The sequence below is a fragment of the Mustela putorius genome, unplaced genomic scaffold (genome assembly GCF_011764305.1).
Source record: "Mustela putorius furo isolate JIRA1106 unplaced genomic scaffold, ASM1176430v1.1 tig00000174_pilon_pilon_pilon, whole genome shotgun sequence".
Classification (NCBI taxonomy): domain Eukaryota; kingdom Metazoa; phylum Chordata; class Mammalia; order Carnivora; family Mustelidae; genus Mustela; species Mustela putorius.
In genome coordinates this window covers 6,749,373-6,773,336 of record NW_025421304.1, presented here as the reverse complement: position 1 = coordinate 6,773,336, position 23,964 = coordinate 6,749,373, and the positions used below count along the sequence as shown (strand labels likewise).

General features: G+C 50.4%; 1 protein-coding gene and 1 long non-coding RNA gene across 9 annotated transcripts; one reads left to right on the top strand and one right to left on the bottom strand.

Annotated features, from left to right (window-relative positions):
* Positions 1–748: 748 nt before the first annotated feature.
* Positions 749–10,778, top strand: CCNE1 (cyclin E1). 3 transcript variants are annotated; one of them, XM_004765233.3, is made up of 12 exons: positions 799–1,062; positions 1,535–1,586; positions 1,698–1,785; positions 2,009–2,077; positions 5,883–6,028; positions 6,147–6,282; positions 8,372–8,518; positions 8,894–8,989; positions 9,214–9,348; positions 9,452–9,563; positions 9,643–9,800; positions 10,095–10,778. In XM_004765233.3, the coding sequence occupies exons 2-12, from the start codon at positions 1,564–1,566 to the stop codon at positions 10,215–10,217; spliced, it is 1,233 nt and encodes a 410-aa protein (XP_004765290.1). In that variant the 5' UTR covers positions 799–1,062; positions 1,535–1,563; the 3' UTR covers positions 10,218–10,778. The 3 variants fall into 3 exon arrangements, with proteins under 3 accessions (XP_004765288.3, XP_044931947.1, XP_004765290.1); XM_004765231.3 differs by lacking the exon at positions 10,095–10,778 and having other exon boundaries at positions 749–1,122; positions 9,643–10,086; XM_045076012.1 differs by lacking the exon at positions 10,095–10,778 and having other exon boundaries at positions 751–1,062; positions 9,643–10,086.
* LOC106007107 lies at positions 8,469–22,908 on the bottom strand. 6 transcript variants are annotated; one of them, XR_001181654.2, is made up of 9 exons: positions 22,645–22,908; positions 19,045–19,142; positions 18,476–18,556; positions 17,448–17,617; positions 16,770–17,065; positions 15,105–15,313; positions 13,672–13,777; positions 12,838–12,904; positions 8,469–9,913 (listed from the first exon to the last, which is right to left on the bottom strand). It is a non-coding gene; the product is annotated as an uncharacterized LOC106007107 (long non-coding RNA). The 6 variants fall into 6 exon arrangements; XR_001181652.2 differs by lacking the exon at positions 15,105–15,313; XR_006605565.1 differs by lacking the exon at positions 15,105–15,313 and having other exon boundaries at positions 17,573–17,617.
* Between the last annotated feature and the right edge of the window lie 1,056 nt (positions 22,909–23,964).

Here is a 23,964-nt window from a genome sequence, read left to right as displayed (position 1 = left end):
GCTTCTTCTAAGGCCCCCCGAAGAGTCTGTGGGGGAGGGGCAGAGAGGGAAGGTGCTAGGCTGTTCATTGAATGAATGAATACACCCTTGGAAGGATGGGCAGACGCACGTCCAGGAGCAACCACCATGCCACCGGCGTCTCAGACCGGCTGGGGCTGCCGGTGGCACCGGTTGTAGGCCAGCGAGGAGGCGCTGTGACCTTGGGCACATCTCCGCCCCAATTCACACAGCCCGGAACCCTGCGTCTCAGGGGCGGGGTGGACGTGCAAGGAGGGACAGGGCGCGCGCGCGACAGACCGACAGACGGCGGGTCCTACCGCTTGCTCCTGCGCGACCCCTGCCAGACCCCCGCCCAAGCCCGAACTCTCGCCGTCTGCGGTGTTTACATTCCACCCGCGCCGGCCACGCGGCCTTCTGGCTCCCGGGCGCCGCTCGACTCCGCCCACAGAGCCCCTCGGCCCGCCCCTCCGCGGCGCTCGCGCCAGACCTCCCCCGCGTTATGCCAGCCCGGCGCGGCCCCGCCCTCCACCGCGCGCGCCAGCCGGCCTCCCGCGTCCGGCTCCGCGCGGCGCCGCAGCTCGCGCCGCGCAGGCCCCGCCACGGCCCCAGCCCCGCCCCTCCAGCGCGCAGGCCCTGTCACTTAGCCCCGCCCCCGATAAGGCTCCGCCCCGCGAAGGCTCCGCCCCCCAGGCGGTCCCGAGCGCCTGGGCTGGCTTGCGCGGCGGCCGGGGCGGTCCTGAAAGCTGTAGTTGGGCGGGCCCCGGCCCAAGGGCTGCCGCTGAGGGGCTCGGAGCCGGTCGGGGCGGGGCGGAGGGTGGCGGGAGGGTGCGAGGGCGGGCCGGGGGCCGGTTCCGCGCGCAGGGATTTTTAAATGTCCCGCTCTTAGCCGGGCGCAGGAGCAGCCGGCTCGGCCGCCAGCGCGGTGTAGGGGGCAGGCGCGGATCCCGCCACCGCCGCGCGCTCTGCCCGCCGCTGCCTCCCGCCTCCCGGCTTCCCGCTCGCCTCGGCCTCCTGCCTCCGGCCTCGGCTCGTGCCGCCTGCCTGCCGCGGAGACGGCTTCGGGTAAGGGCCCTGTCGCGAGCTGCGGGACGGCGCGGCAGCGAGGACTCCCACAGCTCCCGGGTAGGGCCAGGCCGGGCCGGGGTGGGGGTGGGGGTGGGGCGAGGCCGGGTCACCGGGTCCCTGAGGCGTCAGCGCGGGGTGCCCCGGTAGGGTGGCTCAGAGACGGACTAGGAGGAGGTGTTGAGGGGGAGACTGAGGCAGCCCGGGCCGCAAGGGAGGCGGTGGGCTGGCGGGGATTTGGGGGGCCGTCTGGGTACCCCCCAACCCCGGGTTCGGACCCGGCATCGCAGACTGTTGGCGGCGCCGCGGGTGACAGGCCACCGGGGCCCATCGGCCATTTTCCTGACCGGCCCGGGAGGCTCCCGCCGCCGCCGCCCGCGCGGGAGGGGGAGGGGTGCCCGGGGTGGGCTGGCCGGCCCTGGCCCCCTACCGCCGGTCGTCTTCACCCCACTGCCCGTTTTGTACCCTCAAGGCCTGAGACCTGATCCCACGCCCCAAGCCATGCCGAGGGAGAGGAGGGAGAGGTGAGTGGCCCTGTCGCTGTGGGGACAGGAAGGGTGTTCAGTCGTGGGGGAGGGGTGAACCCAGATTTGGGGAGAACTCACCCTGACCTCTGTGCCACCCTGACTTTGCAGGGATGCAAAGGAACGGGACACCATGAAGGAGGAAAGTGGCACTGATGTCTCTGTTCGTTCCAGGAAAAGGAAGGCAAATGTGGCTGTTGTGAGTACAAAGGAGACAGGTGGGGGAGGAGGATCCCCCCCCCCAAAATCTTACCTGAGAACCAGACTGGGCTCTGCCACATGTTCATTGTAGGGGGTTAATGGGAGTGCATTTGGGAGAAGTGGTGCCCACAACCTAACCAACTTTTCTTTCTTCTCTCTCTCTGTTTTTGTCTTTGAACTGTTTGGTGTGTTTCCCTGGGGGTGGGTTTGCTTTATTTTAGTTTTTGCAGGATCCAGATGAGGAAATTGCAAAAATGGACAGGACGGTGAGAAGTCAGTGCGGCAGTCAGGTAGGTACACTTGCTGATTGGGCCTAGGTGGAGGGCCTCCTGCTCTTTGTGGGTTAGATTGAATCTTAAGCCTCCTTGCCTCCTGCTGAAGGCTTGTTCTGTACCTATGACCACAGTACATATGGCTGAGCTCTGTACCCATTAGTGGCACTGACCTCTGCCAGCCATGGGATTCCAGAAAGGTCTTGGGTTCCTCACCAGCACCTTTGAGACATCTTTGATGTCTGAAAACACCAGAATGGACATCAAATAACTCAGTTCTCTCCTTTTGCCCTTGAGGAAACCCAGACTCAGAGGAAGAAAGTAACCCAGAGTCCTGTGCAATCCAGGGGCGGAGTCCATCCTAGAACCCTGTTTCTGGGCTGTTGAACTCGGGGGGAGGGCTCCTAACACAGAGATCTCTGGGTAACTGTGATGATGAGGGTTTGTGTGTGTTTGTAAGCAACCACGAATTCTCCCTCTCTATTCTTCTATTTTTCCATCATGTCATGGTGCTTAAGGACCTCCCACTCCCTTTAGGTCACCCCCTTTAGAATCCTGCTCTGGGGGTTCTGAGCCCATCCAGCAGTTAACCTACAGTGACTTCTGCTGGCTGGGGCTTGACCTGGCCTCAGCCAGAGTATTAGTGGAATATTCTTTGTGACGATACATGTGTCTCAACCCAGTTTTTTAACCGACTAGTCCATTTCTCTTGTCGCTGTGGAATGGAGTTACTGCCAAATTTCCCACATGCTCATGATATCATTACAATATCAGAAGTTCTAACAGAGAAAGCTTGTGTTATCTCTGTACTTCCAGAAATGGCTGGAGACGGTAGTTACGGCTCTAATAGGGGAAGCAGCCTATCTCCAAACTAGTGGGTCAGGCCTTCTGACCCTATCACAGAGAAAAGCTGAGCTGAGCTGAGCAGGAGGAGAATTTGAGCTTGAGGGCAATGGTCCCAACTAGGTTAACAATGGGCGGCACATCACTTTGTTGGGCAGTGAGCAACAGCCATAGCAGTTGGTTCTGGAAGAGTGAGGGGCTTTAAGGCAGTGGGTTTGCAGTAACAGTTGTCATTGTACATAGACCTTAGTAAATAGCATTTCTGGGGAGGTCCACTGAATATTGAACAAGGGGTTGATGATTTCCTTCTCATTAGATGAAGAAATATTTCACTTAAGGGAAGGATATAAGACAACGCTTTCTTTCCTTTTCCTCTTCTTTAAAAAAATAAAGAACAAACTTTAAGCAGGGTGATTTGTGTGGGACATGATAAAAATGGATCTCTGCTTTGTGAAACTCAAGATTATTTTGCCAACTGTTTCTGAATTGAAATTTCCAAGTGAAAATGAAACAAAGGCATCCATATTGACTTCTTAGAGTTGCAGAGTAGTTTCTGTTCTCCAGGAGGATCCGCGCAGTGCTCAGGTGCCTAAAATGGGGCTGTGGTCCTATCCCTAAACTGTGGACAGTTGATCGCTCTGGTATTTGAATAGCCGTATCATTTCCCACTAATTAGAAGGAATTTTCATGGTTGTTCCGAGATTAACAACAACAGGTTTCTGCACATTTCATAGAGCAGATAGCTTGAAAATTGTCCCATCTACTTATGGGGGTAGTTGTTGTCTTGTTATTTCTCTGTGTAGATTCATAAACCTAGATTTTTGGGGTAACACAACCTTCTTGCCTATTAATTACACAGAAATTTCTCAGAGGAGTTATAATTCAACCCAGTACAACACCCTTGAGCTACCTGTGGGCTTTATCCTAAATCCTTATAACTGCTTCATTAGGACCACAGAGAACCTTGAATTCTTTCTTTAGGCCTTTCTTACCAACAAGACTACCCTTTTATCTAAAATCCATTCAACATAATTTGTTCTGTTGTTTAACTTTTTGCATGGGACCCACCTTTTTTACTGAAGTGAATCCTGGCCTTTTTTTGTTGTTACTTCTTAGCCCCTGATTTTGCATAGGTCATCCTATTAATTAAAAATGACATAAAGAGTTGGGGTGGTTAGAAATAGTCGAAATTGGTATCTTACTCTTACCCTTTTCCTTCTTAAAGTCAGATGGATTTGGGTTTCTTTAAAACCCAGTATCTGCTCAAGAGAAAGGACAGAGACTTCAAATTGTGCTTCACCCCCTGGGTCCTAAGACTTTCTGAACCACATGTCTGCTTGTGGGTCATCCAGTTTGTCTGTGAACTCCGAGTTGGAAACTGCTGCCATTTTCTCCTCAAAACTGCTTTCAGCTCTTTCAGCCATCTGGCTGCGGAGGGTGGCACCCAGCTCCTGCCTTCACAGCTAGAATTCATTCTTGAATGAAGAACAACTTGAAGCAGTTATGTGACCCTTTCTGCGTCAAGGAAATGCTACCAGCACATGATACTAGAGCTGGAAGGAGAGGTTGCCCTTCTGGAACAGCTGTTGGCAGGAGTTGTCATGGTTAATTTGCATGCCCAATTCTTCGCACCCTGGGTGGAGAAGAACTTTATCCTGCTTTGCTCTTCTCAGCATACTGAAAGTGCTCTGGCTGCCTCTGAAAGTGACTGGTGTGTCATGAGAGCCTTGCTCTACCCTATTCTCCAGACAGCACCTGGAGCCCATGTCTCCATGCTCATTTCTAGTTGCCCCATTGTTCCTTTTCTTCTCTAGGCAACTTTAATAAGCTGTCTGCTTTAAAAAAAAAAAAAAGTGCCAAGAGTCTCAGACTTCCACAGGGTTTCCATACTGGCAGGATTTATCTGCCACATTGTCACCAGAATCACTCATCTAATTCAAAAAAATCCATCATAGGCTTCTTTTCTGAGTAGGATGATAAACAGAGTAGCTTTAAAAAGACGCTTTTCTAAAAGGCAAAATGACCTTAATATTCTCCAAATATTGAAAATTGAATAAAATTAACTATCTGGAATTTTTCAAGGAAAAGCATATTTGGGTTTTTAACGATGGTTTATTCACTTATCAGTTATTTGAATCCTTCTGTGCAAGACTTTTGGGAAAGGATTCAAAGGTCTTCAGGGGTATCTGGCTTCTATCTCCACAGACTTCTTGGTATAGCCTATAACCATTCCTGGATTTGGTTTTAACTAGGCAGATATTCTTTTTGTTTTGTTTTGAGTTAAGGAAAACAAAAGGTCCCAATTATGTAATATATTGGGCTAGTCTTAGAACCAAAAGATGTCACATTTGATGGGTTTTTAAGATGGGGAGACTTTAAATATAGATGGCAATCAGTTTACATTTTGATCTTTTAGGTCTGTGAATGTGGAGTGCTTATGTAAATACTTTTACTGGAAATCCTTTCACTTTTAAGAAATTTTAGTAGATTAGTTGTACTTGTTAAAAAAAAAAAGTCTTCAATTGTGACCAAGCAATCCCACAGCATACCTTAGAAGTTATGCCTAGTATCTCACTGAGCTGCAGATGGATTTGTATTGGTGGTGGTAGTGTCATTTTTTGTAATATAAGAGCTGTTTGCATTTTGTCTTGACCACTCTTGGGTCCATCTTACTGCTCCGGTACAAACACGAGGGTGACAACGTGGAGGACAAAATGCTACTGACCTTCTAGTTGTCTTAGATGTTTACTGCATAGACTCCTAAGCCAATGACAAGTGAAATGAAAGCTTGGAGGCATTACTGTGGCTTTTACTTTCATGTTCCATCGTCATCTGAATTTAGTACAGAACATGTATTTAGGCCTGGGGATTGCTCTCAGTATGAAGACATTTTCTGTTTTACTGGCTGTTCTACAAATCAGTGGGTGTAAAAATAGCTGGTTCATATCAAATATTTAGAAATGTCTTTTTTCTTTTACAGCCATGGAACGATAATTCTGTGTGTGAAAACCCCTGCTCCTTCATTCCCACACCTGACAAGGAAGAGGGTGAGCCAGCATCCCCAAGTTCCACGTGTGGACTGCAGAGTTTCATGCCCTCCAGAGCCTCACCACTGCCTATATTGAAGTGAGTCACATACCATGTGCCTTCCAGATCTTTTACTCCTTGTGCACAATCTCACCAAGTTAGTGTGGACGCATACTGACACCTACCTTTCGTCTTTCACTTCTTTTGTATTTTGTAGCTGGGCAAATAGAGACGAGGTGTGGAAAATTATGCTAAACAAGGAGAAGACATACTTAAGGGATAAGCACTTGATGCAGCGGCACCCTCTCTTGCAGCCTAAGATGCGAGCAATTCTTCTGGATTGGTTAATGGAGGTGAGCTTGAGTCTTCCTGCTGACTGGAAGCATTGACCACTTCTAGAATCTTCTATGCTATTATGATCTATTTTGCCATTTTGCTTGCATGCTTCCTTAGAAGAATTTCTGAAGTCTCTTTACCATGAAGATATTTTTAAGTTGGCCTCTAGTTTTTTTCTCCAAAGTTCAAATAATTACCAAAGTTCTATTTTCCACTTAACTATAAATATTGATATTTGGTCTTTGTTAATTAAATTGCTTTTTAAACTATCCAGTGGAATGCAGATAACAGCTATTCGATAGCCACTATCATAAATTTTAAAAATATATGAGCAGGCTTAATCTTTAACAGCTAGAAAGCTTGCATTGTTCCTTTTTAACACCTTGGAATCCATTTCTCCTTCCCCACAGAATATCATCCTAACAGAATATATTGTTCAAATCTTTTATTGGTCGCACTGTCAGACTTCTCTGCAACAATTGATCAAAAGAACGAGTATTACAAATTGTGATGGGTAATTGTTAAACATAAAAAATGATACTGTGTGGGCCTGCACCTCCCTCTGAGAGGCAGTGTGGGTAACTCAGTGGTGCCTCGATGAAGGGGTGCTTCCTGGACACCTGGAAGCCTTGGGTGATGAGAAATGGGCTCTCTTTGTAATGTTGAAGATATCATATTTATGAAGAAGGACATGGGGAAGCTAAGTGTCTATTCCCTAAAAACAAACTCTGCTGTGTACTCTTTGGAAAGCCTATAATCGAGGGGTATGCGGCCCCCTCTTACGCTCAGCCTAGAATCTGATCCCTTGCTGCCGCCTCACCACATATCCTTCTTGGTCAGGCAAGTCACTGAACTTAGAATCTTGGTTTTCTCATCTGTCACATTTTCTACCAGTACTTTCCTTTCAGAGTTTATAGGGATTAGAAATCGTAGGCAAGAAAAGATAGTTGTTTTTAACATCCTTGATTTGCTTTTCTTTATTGGTCTCTGAAAACGTTTACATTTTCTGTACTGAGTTCTTGGCCTTGCCGTTGCCCACTGCAGTCCCACTAATGTCACATAGCCCTTCTGGGCCCTTGGAGACATTCTAGAATCTTCTAGAATGAAGATTCTTAAATCTTCTAGAAGACATGCCTCGAAACATTAGATGTAGTATACTTTACTGTCAGCTTCACCTCATAAGATGTTGTGATGGAGAACTTCTATTTTGTATAATGCAGGTGATGCTAAATATGTTAGGGAAGGTTTCTCTCTGAAAGTAAATCAAAAAAGTCATATAATACCATTGAAAGGATAGAAAAGAATGGTAACCTTTTTGTCTTCAGTGGAATGAGACTGTAGGCTTGTCTGCAGTGATGCTGTTTCTCAGCCCTGAGCCCAGCCAGAAAGTCTGCGTGCATATGGGAAAGGCAGTGCTCAGGCCATGTGCCTAATTGTGAGCTGGGTGACAGGTTGGAGAGTTTGTTCCTGAGAGGACAGAAGCTCTAGTTTCACTTCTGATCAGATCATAATAGTATTACTTTATAAAAACAGACTTCAAATATGCCTCAACCTGGACTTTAGAAATACTCTTTAGTGATTGATGGAATTTTCTCTCAATGTTCTGTTGTTTCTCCCGTGCTTTTTCTACTTTTTAACCCCATAAATTGCACTCACACATGAGAAGGCCTGTGTAGGAATGGCAGGTCTATATGCATAATCAGACATGATAGATTGTGGTGATGAGTGGAGGTCTACTATTTCCGTGGTCCTTTCCTCTTCAGCTCGCCCATGTGCACCATTTTACCCAATCTCTCAGCAATCCTGTGAGGATCCTAATTTTAGAGTTAGAGATTATCATTCACGGTTTTTCCATGAAAATGCTGCTTTACCAGCCTATGCACGTTTGCTCTTACTATTACACTTAAGAACACTTAAATCTTTCTGAGTCCCAGCTTTGTACTGTCCTTGTACTTAGGGACAAGCCAGGTAACAGTCCTTTCAGAAAAACAAAGTTCTCTCTCTTGATTTGGTTGTATTGTCCTTCACCAAAACTCATGACAAGTTTTTTTGTCTTTCTTTTTTCCTCAAGTAACTATTCTAAAATGTAATAAATATTTTTTTCAGGTGTGCGAAGTCTATAAACTTCACAGGGAGACATTTTACTTGGCCCAGGATTTCTTTGATCGGTATATGGCAACACAACAAAATATTGTAAAAACACTTTTACAGCTTATTGGGATTTCATCTTTATTTATTGCTGCCAAACTTGAGGTAAATTATTTTCAAATATTTGTTCTGTAACACATACTGTTTCTTGAGATCCCCCGAGATTACTGGAAGAGGCCAACTGTTTGTCTACATTTTTCTAATTTGAGGTCATCTAAAGTGAAGATACATGCAGAAAGGGCTAGAAATTAACCAAGAAGTGAGGGAAGTAGTGAGTATGTAAAATGCTTAGGGGAATGTAGTTACTTGAAGCCAAAAAATTGAACTTTTTGACCAGTGGAGTAGCTCCTGTATTTAATCCATGATGTTCCTTCTCTCTTTCTATGCTTGTATACTAAAAACAGGGAATGTGGATGTATACTGTAAACTGAAACTATTAGAGAAATTTGCTAGTCATTTCTCCCTTTTATTTCCTTCTAGGAAATCTACCCTCCAAAGCTGCACCAGTTTGCTTACGTTACAGATGGGGCTTGTTCAGGAGAGGAAATTCTTAGCATGGAATTAATCATTATGAAGGTAGGTTACAAGTTGATTTTTCAGTCCTTTTCTTTAAATGCATACATAATATCTTTTCTACATTCAGTGGAAGTGCCTCTGACTAGGTGTTCTCCAGCTGGACACATTGTGGCATGGAGTGTGGCTGGATTTTGAACTCCTTTAGAGGCCCAAAGGGAGCAGAAATGTCTATTTTTCTGCCCCCCTCAACCATTGATCTGACCTTTCTCTCTGTTTTCCCCTAGGCCCTTAAGTGGCACTTAAGTCCCCTGACCATTGTGTCCTGGCTGAATGTGTATATGCAGGTTGCGTATCTAAATGACTTATATGAAGTGCTCCTGCCTCAGTATCCCCAGCACATCTTCATACAGATTGCAGAGGTGAGTGGCTTTGTTACCTCTGGGGGTTCCTACCCCACCAGGAGACGGAGGAACTCAGGATAGGGGCTGGCTGCCTGCTTCAGTGTTCTTTTCTGCTCTGCAGCTTTTAGATCTTTGTGTCCTGGATGTTGGCTGCTTAGAATTTCCCTACGGCGTACTTGCTGCTTCTGCCTTGTATCATTTCTCCTCATCGGAATTGATGCAAAAGGTTTCAGGTATGTTGGCTTTCCAGTTCACTCACAAGAAGTATTGAACTTACAAATCGACGGAGCCTAACATTTACTTTGGTTGCAGGGTATCAGTGGTGTGATATAGAGAAGTGTGTCAAGTGGATGGTTCCATTTGCCATGGTTATAAGGGAGACAGGAAGTTCCAAGCTTAAGCACTTCAGGGGAGTTCCTGCTGAAGATGCACACAACATCCAGACCCATATAAACAGCTTGGATTTGCTGGTGAGTCGCGTTCTTTGTTCCCCAGATAAACTCCTGAAACCACCTGAGCAGCTTCTCCACTCCTCTTTGGGCAGCCTCCAGCTATCCTCGAAAGCCTCCAATTCCTCTAATTCCTTTGAGAAAGAAAAACTGTGTTTAATAGATGTGATGTCTAGATAGCACCGCAGACCAGCGACTTCAGATTGTTCTCTGCTGTTCTGTTGCCCTCCCCTCCGCAGAGAGGAGCACACAGGACACGAAGCCTAAAGGATGCACTCTTCCATTTTTACCATTTCTCGCTTTTATTTTTACCAGGACAAAGCCCAAGCAAAGAAAGCCATATTGTCTGAACAAAATAGGATTTCTCCCCTCCCCACTGGGGTCCTCACCCCCCCACAGAGCAGTAAGAAGCAGAGCAGTGAGCAGGGGACCGCGTGAGCACACCAGCCTCCTCCACCCAAGACAGTCGTGCGGAAGCGCCCGCCCCAGGTTCTTGGCTGCGCACCGGGGCGGAGGCGTGCGTTAGCTTTTACAGATATTTAAATGGAAGAGCATGTCTCTTCTGCAACCGAAGTGTTTCTGTGGATGGCATTGGACAGGGACAAGTGTTTTTTATTGAATGCTTAGAGTTTTTGAAATAAGTGGGTCAAGTACACCAGCCACCTCCAGAACACCAATGAGTGCTCCAGATGCTGCTAAGGAGGGTGATACTTGACTTGATTGACTGTTCACGCACGGAACAAAGGCTTGAAGTCGCGGAGTGCCACGTTGCCGAGGGCTCCTCTCGGGTGTGCTGGGCTGTGTCGCGTTGAGGGGAACAGGTGGTTGTGAGCATTGTGATGTGGAGCCCACAACCAACTGTGCTGGGGGCCTGCCCTTTTCACACTATCAGTTGACAATGTACAATGCCTTTTATGAACTGTTATTTTGTAAGTGCTGCTACGTCTATCCGTTTTTTTAATAAAGATAACACTGTCTTTGAGACAGCTGGTTTTATGAGCTCTGTGTGATCATTTGAGTTAGAAGTCTTCTTTGAGTGTGGCTGTATCAAGTTCTCCTTTTTCGCTTCATACCTCTTAAAGCTCCCACCTTTCAAGCAAATATATTTAAAAGAAGACTTCGGAAGTGAGCATTAGGGATAGCCACAAATGCCTCGATTTGGCATTTCTCCCACATTGTCCCAGCCCTGCACAGCGGCTGCTCAGGTGGGGCTCATGGGCTGGCTGTGGCAGGACTGGGGAACTCGAGTCTGCAAGAGGATTCTTAGGGATGGTGTCTGCGCTACGACCCGCCAGAGGTCATAAAGCATCTCTAGTAAGTGTTCCTCCACACCCTTTTCATCCTTACCCACATCTTAACCTGAAGAGCTTTCATTGGGAGAGCTTGGTAACAAAATGTCATAGCCTAAAACTATACTTTGAGAAAGAAAATGTATAATAAAGTGATAATAGAGCTCAAGTGCACAGTCTGTTCCCTGACCGTTGATGGAGTCCCCAAGTGCCATGCTAATGGAGGAAGTCCCTGCCCATTTTAAGGCCTAACATGTAGAGGTCACCCGACATTTTGTGGAGCATTCTCATCGTGGTGGTCTTTTTTTTTTTTTTTCTTTAAGATTTTAATTATTTATATGACAGAGGCACAGCAGGAGAGGGAACACAAGCAGAGGGGGTGGGACAGGGAGAAGCAGGCTTCCTGCTAAGCAGGGAGCCAGCCCAATGCAGGCCTGGATCCCAGGACCCTGGGATCATGAGCTGAGCTGGCCATAGGTGCTTAACAACTGAGCCACCCAGGTGTCCCTCATCGTGGTGGTCTTGTGTGTCTCACTTCCTTGCAATGCTTTGGTGAATGGGTTCAGAAAAAGGAAGGGCAAATGAGCAAACAAACCCACTTATTTTTAACTTGGTATTTTATCTCACTTTGCAAAACCCTGTCAGAAGTGGAAAAACAGCCATTTAAAAATCTGTATCCTATTTATATGAAGTTGGAGAGAGACCCTACTCCTTCCTGTTGTGACGCTATAGTTCTGGCACGTTTTAATACAGCATTCTGAATGAATGCATTATAAATTTACATGTGCTGGTAGTCAAATGGTACTCCGAGCTAATTGTTTCTTCATCTCAGGCAGAGATGCTCCCAGCTTAAAAAGCAGTGGATTTTTAACAGCGATCATTCATAAGTGATTTGTTGGAAAAATCCTAAAAGTGGTTAATTCACATTTGGCATTTTCTATGCATTTTTGGGCACCAGAAACATTACTATTTTCAAAGCTATGGATAAGTCTTAGGGCTTGACCGGTGAGGTAACACTGGTCTGAACACACCTTTGAGGCAAACACTACTTCATGGCCAGTCTAGCCCACGTGCTGAAATGCGAATGCCTTATATGCAAATTCAAGAGTTCTGCATTTCTGGACCTCGGTGCTTTTTGTTTTTATCAAATAGCAGTGTTAACCACAGGCAGCTCTAATGAAGGATGTGTCCCGGGTGGATCCTAGGTGGGAAAGTGAAATTCATAGGAACCCATATTTTCTGTGACTTTGCCAGAAACACTAAGAGCCACTAGTAAGTAACATCCAAGTTTCCCAGCTCTAAGGAGCTCCTCCCTTTCTAGTAGTCGACACCAACTTTGCTGCCTCGCTGGTTGGCTCTGCATACTCATTTGCCAAATCATTTTTGTTTTGCCATTCAGCTAAACCCAGCAGAGGCCAGGGGATGCCAAACAAGACATCGGAGGGGAAAATGCCAGCTCTGGTCCACCTTGGATGAGTAAATACTCTGAGGCAGAGGTGGTGAGCAGGAGGACCCAGAGGAGGTGGTGACGTGGTCTAGTGCTAGAGGAGAAGCTAAGAGAGTAACTTATTGACCAACCATAAGGGCTGATTGGATTGTGGCAGAGCAAACCACATCCTCATGTCACGCCCTAGCTCACAGTTCACTCGCTAGACCTCCCCAGAGTTGCTCTGGTGTCTCTGTCCCCCGTGCGGAAGAAAGAAAACCATGGTCTTCAGGTAGTGGGTATGCAAGGCCTTCCAATGCCATCTTCTCCTCATGGAACTCACCTTCTTACTGCAAGGATTTCACACCAAGTGGATAAATGATGTTGAGGTTCACAGGGACTTGAAGTTCCTAAAGGCAGATAAGTAAAGCTGGTGAGCCCTTTAAGATTTGGAGCACAGAGCAAGATAGACTTCTAGCCTCTAACTCAGATGCAAACGAGATTGGCGTTTATTCGGGCAAAATTAGGCTCTAGCTCAGAGCAGGGTTGGAAAGAGAAATCAAATCTGATAATGTCTAGTCATATTTACCCAACCGTGCATTTCCCTACCACATGTTCAACATTTTGAAATTCAAATCACATTTATACCTTGGACATTGTTAGAAGACTATTTTTATCCCTGCTGTAATCATCTAATTTGCTGATTACAGGTCTCAAATTGCCACAGAGAACTCAATTTTTGAAAGAATTGTCCTGTTTGATCAAATATGTTATTCAAGCAATGCAGTCATTTGTTCCACAAGGTTACCTGCCAGGCAGAGCGAACCAGGAGTAATAGCATTAGAAGCCTATACTTAAAATCAAGCATTAGCTAATCTGCCTGTGACAATAGAGTCTTAAATATAATTTGCTGCAGATACTTCAGTTCCCGCACTGACAGACAATTGCATTTTGTATTCAATGAGCATAGACTTTTCCCTACCTCATCCCAATTCCAAATTTAACTCCCGAAGACGCTGATGTGCTCAGTTTCACAGGCTTACCAGGTACCATTTCCCAGGAGCCTCAGACGGGAGGCCAATGCTGTCCTGTATTGAATAACGACTCCCTTTACACCCTAACCCCCCGCCTGTCTCTTAAATCATTTTTCCTGATCAATGCCAATTCCCAAACTCACGTAGCATCTGACTGCAGTCAGTTCTGGTCTGATGCTGGCTTCCTCATTGTGGTATGTGAGGTGGCCTCAGTCCTGAGCCCCTGCTGTGCACTGGGCACCACCAGTCCTAGAGATGAAAGCACACGGGATGCAATCCTAGAGCTCAGGTGAGCCTGTCTGGAGCCGGGAAGGAGCACGGGGGCATGGGAAGGGCCTGGAGCAGAGCCGGTGTGTCTGTTTGAGAGGGTACTGCTGTGTCTGCAGCAGTAAAGAGGAGTCACGGTCATGACTCAGTAGAGGAAATAGGAGATGAGGCAATGCAGGTGACAGAGGCCACGTCATAATGGGCTTTTACACGTCAGGCTGCACATGGGCCCAGTGTCCCTGGCAGCAGGGAGCTGGTGTTTGTGAAGGGGACGGTGATGGGCTCAGACCTGCGTCTGGAGGCAGAAGTTGAAGAAACAAGCCCAGAGTTCTGCCTCTTAGCGTCCTGGGAAAAGGACCGTGTGCTTCATGCATCAGTGATTTCTAAATGGCCCTGCCTCTGTGACTACCCCACCTGTCCTTCCAGGCCACAGTGACTTCTGCACCTGCATCTCGGCCTGTCTGCTCATCCACAGGCGCTTAGACCCTCAGCTCCCATAGGAGACCAGCCTCGCCTGTCCCACACTGCTGTCCCCAGAACCTCCCCTCTGAAGGGTTCCTCCACCTGCGCATCTCCTCCTAGCAATGCACTTTGCATCTTCTAGGGAAACTTTGCATCCTCTAGAGAAACTGCTTACACCACTTCCCGTTGTTAATACAATGGAAACTAGCGATACACAATACACATAGGAAAACCACTCAATTCCCAAGTCATCAGTGAGATCAGCTCCCACGCATCAGACAGGCAAACACGTTTAAGTGCAGAAAGCAATACAGTAACTTACATGAAGACCCATCCCCAATTTCTCGTCACATTTTTTTTAAAGGACTACAACATTAAGGATGCCACCAAAGGGCCCCCTTGTCTCCCTCCCCTGTTCCATTGTCTTTCCTCCTCAGAGGAAATAATCACCCCGGGATCAGTGTGAATGATTCCCACACATATTTTTAGACTTTTATCTTTTATATTTGGCTCCATAAGCAATAGACTTAGAAAAACACCTCTCTGGGTGTTTTAAAAATCGGCAAGAGTGGCATCCATCCTTACCTATAATAATACCACTTCCTGGGGCACCTGGGTGGCTCAGTGGGTTAAGCCTCTGTCTTTGGCTCAGGTCATAATCTCAGGGTCCTGGGATGGAGCCCCCCCCCGCATCAGGCTCTCTGCTCAGCAGGGAGCCTGCTTCCCCCTCCCCCTCTGCCTGCCTCTCTGTCTACTTGTGATCTCTCTCTGTCAAATAAATGAATATTTAAAAAAATAATAATAATACCACTTCCTATTCTCTTTCAAAGTTATTTTCAACATTTACCTGCATGAACATATAGAGGGTTGGATTTATTTATTTTTAACTGTGGTCAAGTTTTCTCTTCTGTGACTGTCCCACGAGGTATAAAGTTCCTCCCAGGCCAGCCCATGAGTAGGTCAGCAATGCCGTCACCGTCACCGACGACGCTGCCATGAACATCTCGCACACGCGTGGGCCATGTGTGTGGGTTTCTCCTGGGCATGTCCCCAGACCTGAAAACCACCACGTCAAAGGGCGTGTGCTCCTGTGGCTTTACTAGGTGTGGTCAGCTAATTCCCCAAATTATGCCGATCAATCCTCCCAGCCAGGGAGCAGGAGAGAGCCTGCCTTCCCGCGGTGGCTCCAGGACTTGCGAAGGCCATCTTTTCATCCTGTGAAAATTGCTATTATTTAAGTTCCTTGGCTTTTCTCTGATTGTGGATGCAGAACATGTGTGATATGATAAATTAGACTTCTATGGACATGTACAACAGAGAAAGTAAAAATCCCCGAGGTGCCATCCTTAACAGTTTGTATGTTAAAATAGGGTTTGTGGCTCCAGAACCTTTTCTATGCAGACACGAACATATGCATGGACAAAACATTTGCTGGGTTTTATACAGAGCTGTTTCATCTAATTATATCTCTTAAGTTGCTTAAAAACGCACATACCCATACACACCCACCCCCTCCCATTTTTCTTTTTCAGTGATTGCTTGGCAATTGATTTCATTGCTTAGCACATCATTTCAGGGCCTGGCACATGATAGGCGCTTATTAAATATTCACTCCCTGGATGAGCAGGGAGATGGATTGGTTTTTAGATATGTAGTCGTTTTCATTAAATTTCTTTCTCTTCCATGCCCAGAAGAATACATGCTATCTTCCACTTGGCAAAGACCACATGCAAACTGAGAAGCAAGAAGCAAGACCCGAACAGAGATGCTGCTGCTGTTCTAGTGTTTCTTCTGGGCAAAGGAGCCCCACACCATTGAATTCCAGTTCCTGGAAGGGTCACAAGAGTGGAGTGACACACAAAAGCCCGGACTCCAGTGCATCATCACACAGAGAGCAGAGAGGCAAAGCCATTCTCTGAGTCCTCCAGATGGTTCGTTGTGTCCCTCTTGCCAAGCTAACCAAGTGATTACCTTGTTGTAGAGGAGCAACGAGCAATCCGTCATCGTGTGAGATGATGACTCGGTCTGAAGCCCTCCCCCTGAACTTCGGTGTCTTCCATCCCTCCCCGACTCTGTTCAGGGTCCCTGGGGCTCTCGGGGGGAGAAGAAGAGGCTGCCCATCTGGGCTGCGGGGCTGCCGCCGCCGTGGGGAGCTCTGTGTTTGGGCTGCTAAGAGGTTTTGAAACATTTGAGCCGATGTGTGAAAGGTGGGAGAGCTCACATAGGCTTGTGCCCACCCCCCAGGCTCTGACAGCCTGGCCGGCAAGGCCCATAACGTGCAGACCGTCAGAGTGCCCACGGCCCCCTGCCCCTGGCTCGGGAGTCCCTGCCTCTGATTCTCATCCACACGCTGCCGACCTCCCAGAGAAGACAAATGCTTGTGCCCCGAACTGTGAAAAGCAAGCAAAGAGTACAAAGAAAGAGAGCAGAAAGGTTCAAGGAAAGTGACAGAGAGACCAGACTATTTGAGCATGTTCACGATCAGCATTGTGGTGTCCAAAGACATCTTTACCTGTCTGCCTCCCACAGGCGTTGGAGTTTCAGATTCCTGGACTTCCGGGAGAGTCTCGGCTCCCCGCGCGATGCTGTGGGGCTTCCGGCTCATCACTGACCCATTTTGGGCTTCAGACCCCTCAAGGGACCAGTGAGTGGGAGGCCACAGCATGTTCTCTCAGTGGAAGCCCAGGCTCTCAGGGGTTAAGAGTGGGTTTCTGTTTCTCTTCAAAGGCTGGTCTTCCAGGTGGTGATGAAAGCCGGGGTTGGGGTGTTTTTAGGTTTGCAGTACACTTCAGGGAACTTCCCTGCTTCCTGTCATGCAAAGGAGGTTTCATTTCTCTTGACATCAAGGGTGGGTGGGGGACGAGGGCGACAGCGCACAGGGCAGAGGACAGGCTGGCAAGCAGGTGGGCCGGAAGCTGGCCAGGGGCAGAGGGCTGCCCCACCTCCCCCAGGTCCTCCAGGAGGCCTGATGACCCTCAGGGTGACCTCTGACACTCGGCCCATCTCAGGCATGTCAAGGCCAGACAGGGGATAAGTGTGATTCTGGGGCTGCTTCCAGAAAATGCTCCCACCCCCACCCAAAGGCTGGTGCCTGAAAGGGGCCTGGCTGTGCAGGGTGGCCCTGGACAGGGTCCCCGAGGGTGGGGGTGGGGGCAGCTGGGGTCCAGCTTTGTTCTTCCTTGAATAGAACCTGTGCTGTCAGGCTACAAAATGCTCTTTCTACTTCTGCCCTGGGAGGGAGAGCACGGAGGCACCAGAAGACACATTGCAGCAGAAAAAGATGAGTTTTCAGATCCCGGGAGTGATTTTCTGCACCGTTCATTTTAGCGACGTCCAGGGCAGTGGAAGGAGAGGGCTCGTCTGTGGACGAGATAGATGCAGGTGCCAATAAAGAATTCATGGGAGCACAAAAGGCGGGCTGGGCGGGTTTTATTAATTATATTTCTTTTATCCTCCTAACAATGGCATGTCACTAATCTTCACTGAATGTGCCCAATTGATGCTAATGATTTCATCCTTTTGTTTCTGTGTCTAAAAAAAAAAAAAAGGTCTGTTTGCCCCAGCAAGTCAGGCCCAGAGTGAGCCTGGAGCCCAGCAGGACCCGGGAAGCTCTCCTCTGGGCCCCTCCCCCTGTCCTTTTGGTACCGGGGCAATGGCAACGGCACTGGCAGTGGCCATTTGTCCTGTCCCCAGGCCCTGCCAGCCTCCTGCTTTGCCATAATCCAGTGGACAGGTACCCTTGCTGACGTGGGTGGCTGGGTGGGTAGGAGTGTGCATGTTTGGAGTAGCATCTCAGGGCCAAGAACCCTTCTTGGTGCACCTCGAATCACATTCCTCACCCAAGGGTTCTTTTTGAAGAACAAAAAATAGAGGTTATAGATTGCTTTCTTCCCGCAATCCCCGGCTACTGGTATTGCATTTCACTATTTGGCATAAATTGGGCAAGGGTGTGTGTGCTGGAACACAGAGATGATTGAAAGGGCCCCAGAGCATTTGCCCCTGTCTGTCACCACCTCCCCCGCTCCCCCAAGCCTGGGAGGAGTGGTCTCGAATGGCATCGAAGTTTCCAAGTGGAGAAGTGCTGAACCTCACGGTCCTCTCCTTCCGGCTGCCTCCCCATCTCGGGCTGCCAACATCTGGCCCCGGACAGGTCCGAGGAAAGCATCTAGCGCAGAAACAATGTTTCCTATCACAAATTAAACAGACAAATATGCTTACCTGGCACTTAGGCTGCTGTGTGGAGATTAACTTCCCTCGCAGGAGAGGTGGGCTGGTGCACGACCTGTGAGCAGCCGGGAGCTAAAATGAGAGCCCCGTGTGAGGACTCTCGGCTGCAATGGCTCAGAAAGAGCTTCTAGAATGGGGTTGGGATGACCCTCCTGCCCACCCTTCCCCACCATAGCCCTGGTTTGTGGGAAGGTCCTAGAGCGGGGGCCCAAGTGGCCAGCTCCCCCTGCCGCTTGGATGGCAAAGTTCTGGTTTCCATGCAGGGGAATTATGGTGTCCTACAGCTGACGATGGGGGCCGTGGGCATAGTCGAGGGTGGGTGTGCTGCTGCAAGTTCATGGAGGTTGTTTGGGAGGAACAGGCAACTCTTCACGCTGGCATTGCCCATCTCCTCCTCCACCTGGCTTCCTAACCTCCGGATGGCCTCCTGGCAGGCGACGGGGACCAGTGTGTTCAGCCAGTGCCCCAGGCCCCTCCGGGCAGCCTTGGTGGCACCAGTGCTGAGAAAACCCATTGTCACCATGGGGGCTGATGATGCCCTGGTGGAGGGCCCCACTTACTCGCTCATCTTGAACAGGTGCTGGACCCTGGCACACTCTGCTGCTGGAAGTCTTGTCACGGCCACCCCAGCTTGGGCAGAAAGTCTCAGCGTGACAGCCTGCAAAGTAATCCTACATTTGAATTTCATCTGCAAATCCTCATTCCTCCAGACAAGCTCAAACCTGCACAGATGGCCCCTCACACCGAAAAGTAAAAATAACAAAGCTTGCGATTCCAGGCCTCCCTTTTTCTCTGGGCAGATGTGCCGTGGCACATTTCGGGAGGCGCACAGCCTGTGGCCCGGCAACAAGCCCTCTCCTCCTGTGTATTCTCGCTCGCCCCTTCTGGAGTGATGAGGAGTAGGGGGAGCAGCCATGGCCACTCCGGGGGTGTTCCTGGATACAATTCTGGGGTTCCTGAGCCTTTGGAGTGGTGCAAAGGGGTATGGGGCAAGGAAATTAGAGTGAAAGCCCATCCCTCACTCCACTGCCCAAGACGGGCCATACGGCCGTCCACAAGATGGTCCAAGGAAGAACTGAGGGACTAGAGCAAGGACTCGGGTAAAGTCATCAGTGAAAGAGGGACAAGGGGATGTCATGCATGCCCAGGGCAGGGGGCAGAGTGAAGAGAGGAAACTCTGGGAGTTCCTGATTTTCTGAACTCCTCCAAACCCCAAATAGGCACAGGGGTTTTGATGACTCATTAATTCTCTCCCCCAGTGTTTGCCCAAAGCTTCTATGGCTGGCCCTGAGGTACGGTTATGGACAAGACACACTCAGGGAGCACTGGCCAGAGAATATTCAGTCAAGACTCTCTGTGGGCTGGGAGGCTACAGATTCACTGGTCAGGAAGGCCAGAGTAGGAGACTGAGAGAGATTGTAGGAGGCAGGAGCCTCCTGCCAGAGACACTCTCCAGATAACTGTAGCTCAGATCAACCTCTGATAAGCCATGTGGCCTGGAGCCCCCCAGTCTCAGCCTTCTCATCAAGAAATGAGATGGCCAGATGACATAAAGATGTTTAGCTGCAAGTGAAACACAATTCAAACAGGAGAAACAAGGAATTCACGGCTACTTTTAACTAGATAGCCCAGGGGCACACATAGCTTCAGGAATGGCTGGATCTGGGTGTTCATATGCTATCATCAGGAATCTGTCTCTCTCCCTTGCTTAGCTCTGCTTTGTTCTGTGTTGAGCTCCTCCTCCAGATGGCACCTGCCATTATCTCCAGGGTAATATTCCTACCAGCAAGCACCTCCTTCCCAGAACCTCTAGCCAGAGTCCTGAGGATGACACTCATTGGTCCAGCATGGGTCACGTGACCATATTTTCTCTCATCACTGTGGCCAGAGGGAGGCAGTGCTCTGACTGGCCAAATGTGGGCTGTAGCCAGGCCCTGGGGCAGGGTTGGAGTCAGTCCCATCCCAACTACCTGACTCCATGGAGGAAGCAAAGGGATACTGTTCTGAGAAAGCAGCAAATACAGAAACAAACACCAGAAACCCTCTGAAACAGCAAAGATCTGAAGCTGCTGCAAAAATCCCACTTCAGGATCCTTTTTGCTGCAGGTGTGTGGCCACGGCCTGTGCCAGCCCAGCATGCAGGGAAGGTTCCAGACACTCATATAAGGATGCCTGCCCCAACACCCTGCCTCAGGGGTGGCAGCAACACCCCACTGAGGTCTACCTTCCGCTCCCTCCCCCAATTTTCCCTCTGGCTTTTCCTAGGTCTCCCTGTTTTCCATTTCCTTCCTTAAACCAACACCTGTGATCCCCTAGTTTAGCCAGGAGGAAAAAGACAGAGATCCGGAGGGTCCTCACTAGCCAAAGCCCCAGTCCTGGGCCTCTCATGCACAAAGCCTGTTTGCTACCCAGAAAAACCATTGTGGTTAGACTTTCCCTCTTCAGTAGAATAAAGGTGCCCCATCCAGCTTCACACTGCAGTTCAGGGAGGCTCAGAACGGGTGTGGCCAAACACGCTAGACCTCTGGTCTTCCCATGGGGGTGGGGCAGAGGAAGCGGCATTATCAGAGGGAGACAAGCTGAGGCTGGTCAGTAGGTAGGTGAGTAGGAAGGAGGCAACAAGGAGGGTTCAGCTGCTGGGGCACCACACAGGCCTGTGTCACTGTCTTGACCTGTCAGCGAATGCATCAGGGCAAGTCACTGTTCAAGGTGCTTGCCAGGAGCCTTCCACGAAACAGATCTTGAGGAAAGAACAGGGGTTGGGCTTGGATTCCAGCAGCAGGAAAACACAGTTCCCAGCCAGAGTATGGGTGCGCACCACGGCGTGCATAGCACTGTCCCCAAGGTTTTATTTAGTCACTTAAGTCTCCCACCACCCCGTTTTAGAGAATAAGAAATTGAGACAGGACGGTTCAGGTTCAGCCTCTCGCCCAAGGTCAAATGGAAGGAGGTAGGGGGCTGTTTCAGGTGTCTATACTGCATAAGAAGCCTGGGGTTGGTTAATCCTATTAACCAGCTTAGGTGAACCCCCAAAGCCAACCCAGGGTCCCAACCCTGAGGGAGGCCCCAGTACTCCCTCAGGGACCACCGGACCTAGGGAGCCCGAGTCGCGCGTGCACTTGCCAGAGCGCTGGGTACTGCCCGTAGAGCGAGGTAGATCCGCCTTTGGGCCAGGACACGCTCTCCTCTGAATCCTGAACACTCTGTCCACCCCTCCCAGGCCTCCGCCAGTCCTGACTCCAGGCGGCGGCCCAGTGCTGATGCGGCGCCTCGGGGTCGCGCGGGGCGGGCGCAGGAGGGGAAGGATGGAGAGGAAGGGGAGGAGGAAGAGGAGGAGAGAAGAGAACGGGCGGCCAGGGTAGGAGGCGGCTCCGGGAATGAGCCCACGAGTGTCTTGGACGCTGCCCAATGCAAGGGTCGCTGACGACCCCCAGCTCCCTGAAGAAACAGGTGGGTCCCAGAAGAAGGGTCTTGCGGCGACGCTGGGCCAGAACCCCCCCCCCAAGGTCCACCCCCCACCCACGCTTGGGCGGAAGCTACCGCCCCCATTTGGCTAACGCGGCTTCTGAGCCTCCGGTGGAGGCGGGCACCGCTGCTACCCTGCTGCACAAACGGGGAACCTTAGGCCTTCCCCGAGTGTCCCTGCCAACTCCCAACTCCTCGGGTGGGAACAGGACGTGAGGAACAAGACCTCACAAGACGCACGAAGGAGCCAGGAGGCTCAGGACCTAGGGCGCACCACTTTCTGGCCTCGTGGCTTTGGAAAAGTTTCTTAGGCGCTCCGGTGCCGCTTCTTCCATCTGTGAGATGGGACCGTGCCCACCCCATCTGGCTATCACAGGTTTGCTACGTCCTTTAGGGGGCAGGGCCTGGCGCGGCTAAGCCCGACCTCAGTGCCGCCCAGGAGCAGAATGGGGGGACCTGCACCTCAGCCTAGCTCGCGCGGCCCTTCTAGGCCGCGGCCTCCAGGACCGGCACCCGCCGCGCGCGGCAGACTGCTGGCCCCGCGGAGCCAGCCGGCAGCCCGCACCGCCCACAGCGCTCAGGCTCTGCTCCACGTGCAGCGTGTTTACCCACGTGACACCGCCCCGCCCGCCGTCCCCCGGGCCCCGCCCCTGCCTCGCCCCGCCCCGCCGCGGCCGCGGGAGCGCGGTTGGAACCTTGGTGATGACGGCGGCGGCCGCCAGGCGCTGAGGTCCCCGAGCGCGGCCTCGCGCCGTCCCGACGCCGGCCGTGAAGACTGAGCGGGCCGCTCCCTGTCCAGGCCAGTCGGGCGCGCGCGAAGCGAGGGGGCGAACCTTGGGTCAGTTCGGGCTCCGGTGCTCCGCGGGGTGCGCCCCGCGGCAGGCGCGGGGCCGGAGCAGCTGTGGGCGGGGATGGGGGCGTAGCCGTTTCCGCGCCGGCGCTCCGCGGGGCCGGGGGCGGGGCGGGCCGGGGGCGTGGCCGCTGTCGAGCGCCGCGGGGTTGGAGACTACTGGACCCCAGAGCGGTGGGAGGGGAGGTGCGTGCGTCACAGTGTGCTAGCCCGGGCTCTCCAGAGGCAAGCCCGGGTAAAGCTTGGCCATTCGCGAGAGGGCGCGTTCACTCCCGGATAAACTCTGCAGTCACTCCCTTCTCGGTCCTTCTCCCCTAGGCTTCCCCAGTGCGCCCTTCCTGCTGTCTCTCCTCGGCGTCCTCAGACCCTCCGGTTCTGGTGTCGCCCAGGGCTCCTGCCTCAGCCCCCTTGGCTTCTGGGCTGGCCCTAGGATGTCTGTCCATCCCTGGTTTGAACTCCCACCGCTGTGAGCGTAATCCTGGCAGTTCTACTAGCGGCTGACCCCTATGTGCCGGCGCTTTGTGAAATTCACTAATACCGCTTGGAGTTGTTAAGCCTAGAACCCTAAATCTTTGTCCTCTCCCAGACCATTGCCCTCGGTTCTATATACTTCTGGTCACACGTCTGGTAGACCCCTCACTGGATGTTCCACAGCCCCAAGTGGGCGAACGCGTCAGAAGTGGAACCCAGCTTCCTTCCCCAAATCTGCTTCTCCCCTAAGCTCCCCTCAGTGAAGAGCATCACCATCTCTTCCAGCCCTGTTTGGGGGCAGCCAACCCCCAAATAGGGCTTCAATTTTGGATCCTCACTCAGGAATGTAATCTGTCCCAGAATCCCATCAGTTCTATCCCCACCTCTCTCTGCTACACTCGCCTGCCCGGCTTCAGCTTCAAGGATTTCTAGGGGATCCATCCTTCTGCCTCCTGTCTCGCTCTCCTCCATCCAGCCTTCCTTCTCAAGAGCAAATTTCTAATGGCTGCCTTCAAATACTAGACGAAAACTAGACGAAATACTAGACGAAAATCCGAATCTTCTTAGACTTTTAAAAATCAGAAGGAGAATTGCCTAGTAAGTGGGATATGCAATCTAGATCTCCGGGTGTGAGTTCAAGCCCCTCCTTGGGTGTAGAGATTACTTAAAGTCAATCAATCAATCAAAAAAAAGT

Excerpts from the sequence above, each read along its gene's own strand:
- CCNE1 (XM_004765231.3), top strand. The coding sequence starts at position 1,564 with ATGCCGAGGGAGAGGAGGGAGAG. Across the intron at positions 2,078-5,882 it reads GAAGTCAGTGCGGCAGTCAG|CCATGGAACGATAATTCTGT; the intron begins GTAGGTACACTT and ends TTTCTTTTACAG. Across the intron at positions 6,283-8,371 it reads TTCTGGATTGGTTAATGGAG|GTGTGCGAAGTCTATAAACT; the intron begins GTGAGCTTGAGT and ends TATTTTTTTCAG.